Raw genomic sequence first — 10,180 nt, forward strand, 5'->3', positions numbered from 1 at the left:
TGTCAGTGAGCTGCTTTACTTGCCTATTTCATAATTTAGATTTGAAGAGAAAGGGCTTATTGCCTGAAAATAAAAACATTTGCAAGGTTTTTTACTGATACTTTCAATTGGTTTACATTGATAAAATGACTAAAATGAGAGGATAGAATCAGTATCAGACCTACAAAAATACCAAATTTATCAGTCAAAACAAATGTTACTAGTTAAGTTAAGTATCAAGTAACAACTTTTCAGACTTGTGTTATTTTCAGAATGGTTTTGGTGACTTGTTTTGGCTATGTTTACAGTAGTTAAACATGTCTCACACTGCTTACACTTAGCAAAACTTATCATCATTTGCAATTTCAAAATTAAAGCAATGTTTACAAGCAAAGAATTAACTAAATAAGAACGCCTTCGCAAAGGAAACGCAACAACACGCGTTATCATTTGCAATGTCAAAATTAAAGCAATATTTACAAGCAAAGAATTAACTAAATAAGAACGCCTTCGCAAAGGAAACGCAACAACACGCGTTATCATTTGCAATGTCAAAATTAAAGCAATATTTACAAGCAAAGAATTAACTAAATAAGAACGACGTCGCAAAGGAAACGCAACAACACGCTGCTGTATTGCGGGTGTATTGCATTGACTTTCTGCAGGCGTTTTTTCGTATATGGAAAATGTATACTAGTGATGGGCGATACGGACGCGTATCGCGATACAGCGATACGACACGTATCGGAAAAAAATATCGTATCGCCGTATTGAATCGGGCGTCTGTATCGCGATACGCGAATCGTATCGTCAAAATATCGAAAAACGATACGTACCGGTATCGTATCGTTTCCCCCCCTCCCCTACCTAACCTAGAAACGGCAAATTTATTTAGGCACCTGGGGACCGAGCTTTGCTCGGGGAAAATCATTAGTTTACTCTGAAACAGTCTTAGTATTGCAGATTCATTAATTCATTCCCACACTACTCCACACTGCTCGCCTTTACTACTTCCTTCACAACTCCCTACGTCTTGGACCTGTTTCCCTTTCATTCCCATAGCATTCTAGGATTGCAGATACATAAAATGTAATTGCCACATACAGTTGACAGTTCCCACACTCTGCACTGCACTGCTAGGCTAGATAGAACGCTAGTGGAAATGGACTGGAGACTGGACTGGGATGGGACTGGTACATTATCAAGTAAAACCCAAAAATATAGACGCTAGTGAAAATGGACTGGAGGAGACTGGACTGGGATGGGACTGGTACATTATCAAGTAAAAACCAAAAATATAGACGTCACAAACTCCTATTTCAAACTACACATCCACAGACAGAGTACAGATTTTGCAGTTTGCTCGGCCTGCGCAAAAAAAGCTTAAAAATATTGTTTTGACATGAATCGTATCGCTCTATCTGCCGATATAAATACAAATATCGTTTTAGGCGATACGATACGTATCGTTTTTTAAATATTGTATCGAAACATCGTATCGTCCCTCGCGTATCGCGATATTCCGATAGGATACGATACGTATCGCACATCACTAATGTATACTGACTTCCTCATGAATATAGTTATTTGTGCAACTAGTGAGAAAAGTGAGCAATTGACTCACTCGAGAGAAATCCTTACTCACGAGCCGTAGGCGAGTGAGGAATGGTTTCTCGAGTGAGGCAATTGTACTTTGAACTCGAGTTGCACATTATATTTTTCCTACAGTTACCATAAAACAAATAAATTTGTGAAGAAACATAACCTATTTTTACACAGAAGTGAACTTTTAACATAACATTTAATGTGAAGTGACAAATACAACAGTACAACAGCTGACCAGCTGATTTACAGCCAGTGCTGCCAACGTATTTCGCGCGCATACGACGTTGCCTGCATGTTACGCGCTCACTATTTCGTGCCTTCACGTTGCAAATCTGGAGTGAGACAAAGTAATTAGAGTGAGACAATGTTCTCACTGATGAGCGAACTGGCCACTTTGCTTTCTCAAATCAGTGAGAGAACATGTACATTGTTAGGTAACTGTAGGAAAAAGTAGTTTTTTGAACTTACTGAATCGAATCTGAATTTCGATGCACCGTACACGCCCTAAAATAGCTGATTCCACCTTTTATGCACTTTCTATAACTTTAAGCAAATTTCTCTTACAGGGAAACTAAAAAAACTGTTGAGGGAAACTCTCAGGGGAATTTCTCTTACCGTAGTACTCATGGTAAGACCTGGACTCAGGACCGATTTACAATCTTAATTTATTTTTGAGATTATGATAAAATTCAAAATAGGAAAGGCCATAAAGTTTTACTCTGAATCACTTCATAATCGACAAATAGTTTTTCGGAGAATAAGAGTAAAAAGTTTAGTTTTTAATACAATCATATGCTGAAGTTCATGATCAACCTACTTATGGGAACATTTTAGGTTTTCAGTTCAGTTGTTTCAGGAACCACAGAGAAGTAAGGTACGAGGAAACTTGGTTTTGGGACAATGTGCAATGTTGTGTGTGCGCGAACATTCACGCTAAGGTCAATTGTGTCAAGCTAGGAAGAGTCCAATCGGCGAGCACTGTGGAAGATCCTTTCGCACAGGCTCTCCCTCCAGCATGAACGTTGTAGTGTGTGATAGCGAGAGGGGTTAGAAAAGGCGATGGTGTCGGACTTTGCCCTACATACCATCGAAAAACACACCCAACCACAAATTTTTTCAATGTAAAAATATAATTTTTAAATGTCAGGTGTCATTTATCTGACCTAAGCTAACATTGGTGGGGCAACCTCACATTGGGCCAAGGTAATAACATACGTCTATACGTAAACATTGCGTAGAAGCTCCATTATGAATTAGTGCAACAGCTGTATCAGTAGACCGGGACTTCGGCTTTTCCACTAATGTCTCGTGAGGCCATGGAGAGTCCTACGAATAATCAATTAACTGTGGATGGGTTCAAAATTTGTTTTAATTATTTGTATCCATAAAGACAAAATATGCATGGATAAATCTTTGAAATCCATGGATTTTAGAAGATTTAAACTTCCTTCTCTTTATACTTAAACTTATAAAATATTGTATCTTTAAAGCAAAGGTAACTCCTTAACAAGTCAGCATTATTAAAGAGTACAAAATAAGAACGTAATCCTGCTAAACCTTTGACATTTTTTTATTTACTTTTTTCTAATTAAAATCCATAACAGGTGTTTGTAGCTAAAACGGCTGCGACTCACTCAATTGTTTATATTAGTCTTTAGTAAAAAATCCAATACTTTGTTTAGCACTTAAATCCATATTTAAATCCTCAATAAAAATTCCGCTCTTCTCTTGTCTTAAGTAATTTAAGGTAGGCTTATTGTTTTCCAAGAAACATAGCAAAATGCTGCTGGATGAGCGGAAAATAGGAAAATACCTTTTCCACAGCTAGGAAAACCCTATATATTCACATGTTTGCACAGGATTTATAAGCTTTTTAATACCTCTATGGTAAAAGCGTAACTACTTTACGTCTACGTTAATAAAAGTGTACTTGAACAAATATAAAACACATAATTTTATTGTAAGTTCATAAATTTATACATTTTTAGCACAATATTTTGAATTATTTTATTAATAAAACACAGTATATATTTCCTTCAGGTCTCCTTTGAAGCTGTAGTGTTTTTCCAATTTATAAATTTCATCTGAATCTTCTTCTGATAGCGGTTCATGTGAAAGAACATAACGATAATCAACATTATTGTCCCCTGCAACAAAAGACGGTTTTAAAACAAAATAAATTGTAGCTAAGAACGTAGACTTTGGATATTGACAGTGAAATTTTATATGTGTGGACAATGAACCAGTTTTTTTACTCCAACTAAGAGAACATGTTTGACTACCTATACAGTACTGTTGTCGGGACCACGTAAGTTTGCAGATGGTGGCAGCCAATCACAAGGCAAGGCTAGTGTGACGTTGCCACATCGCCCATTGACAACACTAATTAAAATATACTAAGCAATATTGTCAAATCAGCTGGTATTATTGTATTAGATTTGGCAACACCGCACGGTTCTCATTGATTCATCCAAAACCATTATGGTGAATAGGCTCCTCCCTCAAGTGTATAGGTATATATTATTGAAATTCAATTTACTGTTTTAGATTTTCACTCCGATGGAGACATAGGAATGCCATAGTTTATAATATAAGTACAAATTTTGAATTTAAAAAATGTGTTTATGGAATCAATCAGTGCTTATTTCTCAAGGCAGTAAATTATTTATAACTCAAGTTATTTCAATCAAAAACTTGCTGCAATGGTAACAATGAAATGGAATGTCTATACGTGACAGGGTAAAATTTTCTCTATATTAGGCCTAGGGAAAACAAATAGGAATCATTTTTTTCTCATATTCTATTATCGTCGATACTGATGCTTGATGTGAAATCTGTACGTGTGTATACCTTCAATTTGATACCTCAATCATGCAAATCGGTCAGGTAGAAGAGCCAAACGAACTTGGAGCAGAAAAACCAAGTTTTTGCAAATATACAAGATGGTCCATGAAATGAAAAAATAAGGTTTTGCATTTGAAGATAATGGATCAAATGTTTTTAAACAGTTGAATTATTAATTGAACGCTCTGAAAAACGTTCTCTATTTAAAAACTTTTCTATTTAACACTAAACAGCAACCAAATATATAATGGTCCTTGTATGTACTATGAGAAAGGGAACACAAACAATTTTTAAGTTTTAAAGCTATGTTTAGACCATTGACTTTATATCTACTCCAATAAGTGTATATGTGTAGATATAAAGTCAATGTTTCATACTAAATCCATGAAAACCAAGACTGTCATTAGAGAAACTATCAAGTGTACACAACTTCGAAACTAAATTTGAGAGTTCTTCATCAATTATTTATCACTAAGGTAAGGGTATTTTCTTACCTCCATTTTTCCCACAGACAAAGTAATATGCATACTTTGATGGCTTGTATTTCAAGAAGTACACTTGAAACTCATTTCCATCTGAAAAAAAAAGGCTATAAAAGATTTAGCACTTAAACAAACTGTCATTATTCCTTTAACTAACACAGGCGTGTTATAAAACACAAATAGTTTTGTTATTTTATATGCTGTCCTTTTATTGAAAAAAAATAATGCAATGAGTGTAAAACAAAAATTTTGTCGTAAACATTTATCAGATATTTTCTCTTCTTGGACGAATAAAACTTAATTACTAGATAAGTAATTCAGTAGACCCCCTTTTAACTGTCTTGCATTATCCACCCTCGCTAGTGAAAAATTACAGATTGTTTTAACACAACCTTGTTTTGAGAGCAGTTTGGTTTAACCACCTCTTCTCACGGCAAGGGGGGTTAAGGGGAGAAGCGGTTGGTGCTAGACACCACTAAGTGGACCATTAAATGTTTCACCTGTACTTTACTGTGTCCAAGTCCGACTGATAAATGATTCCGACTGCCTATTTTCTCACCTTTAGTTGTAGCTTTAAGTAGTCCATTTCCAGCATTTTCTATTGTTTCGTCAGAGAGTAATCGTTTTTTACCCTGTGCACTGTAAAAATACAAAATTAACACACTTCTGGCTTTGTTATTCCAATTATTGATTCAAGAATGGATTGTTTATGAATTGCACTTCAAATAAGGCATTTCACACTTTATTTTATTCTTTCTGTATGTGTCCACCAACAACTGTTTTTAACAATTTACATTTTGTGTATTCATATAATGAAAGAAAAACATGAAAAAATAGTACCGTGAAATTATTGAATAATCTGAGGGGTTTAATTTACAGTTTTCATACAAATAAAAAATATCCAATTCTAGGCACTTACACTGTGGAAGTGATAGTAGATTTGTACATCCCATCTTCTCCCTTGTTTACTGTAAGTTCTAGATTGGAAATGTCAGAAAGAGCCGGTGTATCAGGAATTTTGACAAAGTTCCATTTTCCATTATTCTCCTTTGCAAACTGAAGAAGAATGACTACGCATTATTTTCACATACACATATTTTAAATACAAGAGCATAATTGATTATCTTCAAGTAAATTACTACCTAAAAAATTATAATATAAAGGAAAACTAATATTTTGAAGATTAACAATGGCAGTATCTACATATAAGGTAGTGTGCAGGGTGTTCAAAATAAACCCTCAAATTGTAATACAAACATTTTTTAAAATTTAAACTCTTAAAACATAGCGCAATGATTTTTATTGAAACTTGTTTGATTTTGTTGAAACTTATTTTTCTACATTTGTCTTTCTGTTCAAGCTCGACATTTTTACTTATAACAACTTGGAATGAGCCAAAAGAAAAATACCCCCGCCGCAGCAAACCTGCAGACTAAGCGAATTTCCATTTGCCTGATTGGATTTACACTAAAATGTCTACTTAAAAATATAACATTTATTTCCTATTTAAATAGAATTAGTATAACAAGTACTTAGGTTTGCTGCATCAGGGAGGGTAAAACTGTTTTTTTTTTTTTTTTTTTTTTTTTGTAAAATGTCAATAGTTAGTAAGAAATAAAAACATTTTCCAAATTTGATCAAAATATGTTCATAAACAAGCAAACTACAACAGTTTACTTATTCTCCATAAGAATAACATGGGAATTTTAAATTTACAGTTTTTTGGAATTTTCTCCGTAACCATTAGGCGCATAATAACGCTTCAATATACTAAATTATTTGTTTTTTTGAGCTCTACAAAATGGTTTGGAAAGAAATTGCTAAATTTTATGTTTTTTGGGTCAAAAATGGGAAAAACCTATTTTTACCCCATAAAACCCCCCATAAACCCCCGTTCCCATGGTCCGATCATGCTGGATCGCGAACTCGTTCAAATAAACGTAGGTTTACACGTTTGTGCCAAATTTTATCAAAATCGGATCATTTTTGCTCGAGTTATCGTGCTAACGGACACATATATATATATATAAATATATAAATATATAAATATATATATATATATATATATATGAATTTGAACGGATGGTGTTTTTGGCCTCTAGGGACCTCAAAACGAAAAAAAAAATCGGTCCCGCGTCCAGGTCTTACCTAGTGAAAACTTACTATCGATAGTACTATCGATAGTATCGATAGTTTGAAAATATCGATAGTGGGTCGATAGTATTATACTATCGATGAGACTATCGATAGTTTTTTTTACGTTAAATTAAGTAAAGAAATCATTATCTGGTACTCTTACATTTCATTGTTTGTCTGTTAATGCATACCTATAGTTAATATTATAGACTATTTTTTTTTAATTCATTGTAGAAAAGCTTGGTAGACAAGTAGGCTACCTTCTCAAACATTTGAAAGCGGGGGCATTTGCTAATTCACTACCGGACTTATGGGTACATTTATTTGCCTCGTGGGTTTTAGCATACAAAGTAGACACCAGTATACGGTATTTTCCTTTGATCTATGGTTTTAGATTGTCATAATATATATATATATATATATATATATATATATATATATATATATATATTATTTATGCTATGTGAGTAAAAAAATATTTTTGTAGCGAATAATAAAAAGAAAATAGTAAGAGAATTTTCCTTTTTTTTATTGTTATAACCCTTAAAAAAACTTATTGTTATTTTATACAAATGTTGTAATATTTTGTAAAAAAACATAAAGGGGGCTCCAGGGCGTCACTCATAAATTGTTAAAATTAATACTCTGATACAGCTTTATCTTCGACTAGGTAGAAACCATTGTTTAAACTCATGCAGGCAGGATATATACAATATTATATGCATTAAAATTCCATTTGAGTGACTATCGATAGTTTTTAAAAAACTATCGAGAACTATCGATAGTGTGACTATCGATAGTAAGTTTTCACTACTCTTACCATGAGTACTACGGTAATAACTTATTCCCTATATGGGAAATTCGCTAAAAAAAACAATCATTATCATTTTTCTCCAACTCAACCTTTACCTGAAATTAAATTTGATTCAATCAGAAAGTTTTATGTGTTTTTATCCAATTAATAAACTTAAATTTGTATTATTGGCATTTTAAATTCATTGACGCAAATGAAGAGTTTAGGTTAGCTGTTGAGATAGTGATTACAACTTTTCCGATTATCAATCAACTTCCAAAAATGAAGGTTGTTATATATTTATAAGTTATAATGTAGATATATGTTGATGGACTTGAAACATTAATGAATTCATTTAATTTGTTAATTCTAAACAAATTGTAACATTTAAAATTTATACTTTTCACGGCGACTCAAATAAGGGGAGCAACTAGAAATTAAATTTATACTAAACCATTTTATACTCTACAACACTCGACCCTTTTACCAAAACTACTTAGAAATATGATAGCAAACATAAATAAAAAATAATTAAGCTTTACCTGTTCAAAATCTACGTTAGGATCAGTCTGAATGGTGTTTCTGCATGGTCCAATGTAATCCAGCTCTGCTCGAACCGAAATGAAGAAAAACAATCCTGTAGCTAGCAAAACCCCTAACATGTTGTTTGTTTGGATGTACAACCAGTATTGCCTTGCCTACTGCTCATTGCTTTATATACAAGTGCGTACAATATGCTACATTTGCATATGAAGCCACTGTCACTCTGCTCAAATTGTGCTTTGTACTTTTGACATTGTAATTTTGCGTCGCAATTTCAAAAATTTGCATTGCGTCTGTTGTGGATCTGCATATGTTGTTTTTGTTGAATAATGATTTTAGTGTTGTTATGTTGTGGTGTTGTTTGTCAATAAAAATAAAGGTAAAAACCATAAACTTTGGATTATTGAGTTTTCATTCATAAAATCAAGGATTTTCGGTGAAATTATGTTCTTGAGTGAACTCAAAATCAAAACAAAAAGAATAAAGTTATGAAGAGACAATTAAGAGTTTATGTGGAAAGAGGGGGCAAGGTTGCACCAAAGGCTTTTGCTAGGCTGAAAAGTGTAGGACTTTGATTACAAAAAATGCTGGATAACTGAGCACCTTGCGCCATTATTGGAATATTTTCATAAGTACTGCTAAAATAGAGTAAAGAAAGGTATCAGGCCACTGACCTCTACCAACTGCTAGAAAACTCTGCCAAACACACGGGAATTCCACTGAATACTGATTTAACTGTAATATTAAATGTGCCAAACGAGGTATTACATGTAAAGCAAACAAGTTTGTCTAGCATTTAAACCGGTTTCTAGTCAAATGCAAACTGAACAAAATAATACAAGCTATAACACACTAATTCCCTCTCCCTGGATACAGTTATAAATGAAACGATTAAATAGCCCACACCACGGGTTGTGTCATCTGAAGACAATTTTAAGGACATGTCAGATAATTCTAGAGTGTGTTGATGTACCATCTTTATTCAAAAGTTATTTCACTATCTAATAAAAACAATTGAGCAAATAAATCAATAAATTTGTAAAATTTCTGGTATCATCATTAATGAGCAAAACCCACACTCTAAATTTACTCTAAAATAAGTCAAACATTTAATTTACATTAACCATGTCAAACATTGTCAGTCATGTAGGATAAATTAGTCAGCTTTCGAGATTGCATTAAGTTGAGAAGTGTCAAAAAGTATTTTTTAAATACTCTTTTTTCTAAAATACCTCAAAATGTGTACACATTTGGACAGCGTCAAAACCTTTGTTTACCTAGTAACAACATTTAATAGAACCATTATGCAATCAAAATTTGAAAGTTTTAACACTGAACCACGAGAGCACCATCCTTTATTGTTGATATTTTATTTCAAATAACAATCTATTAAACTAATTAAAACGAAGATGTACAGTGAACCTCTATAGTCAGATACTTTGTGCCTATAAGGTGTCGAAGGAGTATATTGGACATTTACTCAGTGAATGTTTAAAACACAAGATAAAGCAAACAGATTAAATAAATAGTACTAAAACTCGACGAAAATAAATAAAGTTATCAACTTACATCCCTACCACACATTTTGTTCCTTCTTACTGTATAAAATCGTTTGTAATCTGCTTTTCACTTTGAATGATTGGAGTATTGAGTTTTTTCTTTTTGCCTGCACAAATGCAATGCGAAGGCTCTAGTTTTTGACCTTGGCAAACCATTCATTGGCCGCTGCCGACATGTGATGTTATCACGGCCCTTGTCGAACTATAGGGAGTGTCGAACTATCAAGGTTCTACTGTAC

At 33.3% G+C, this 10,180-nt stretch overlaps 1 protein-coding gene across 1 annotated transcript; it reads right to left on the reverse strand.

The window, feature by feature from the left end:
- Nucleotides 1-3,525: 3,525 nt before the first annotated feature.
- On the reverse strand, nucleotides 3,526-8,705 carry LOC128983664 (uncharacterized). Its single transcript, XM_054403040.1, has 5 exons — nucleotides 8,382-8,705; nucleotides 5,830-5,966; nucleotides 5,470-5,549; nucleotides 4,923-5,003; nucleotides 3,526-3,731 (listed from the first exon to the last, which is right to left on the reverse strand). Exons 1-5 carry the CDS (start codon nucleotides 8,499-8,501, stop codon nucleotides 3,595-3,597), a joined length of 555 nt encoding a protein of 184 aa, XP_054259015.1. The 5' UTR covers nucleotides 8,502-8,705; the 3' UTR covers nucleotides 3,526-3,594.
- Nucleotides 8,706-10,180: the final 1,475 nt, after the last annotated feature.

This window comes from Macrosteles quadrilineatus, unplaced genomic scaffold (genome assembly GCF_028750875.1).
Source record: "Macrosteles quadrilineatus isolate MER2022 unplaced genomic scaffold, UCM_ALF_1.0 Scaffold_1__1_contigs__length_201487025, whole genome shotgun sequence".
NCBI lineage: Eukaryota > Metazoa > Arthropoda > Insecta > Hemiptera > Cicadellidae > Macrosteles > Macrosteles quadrilineatus.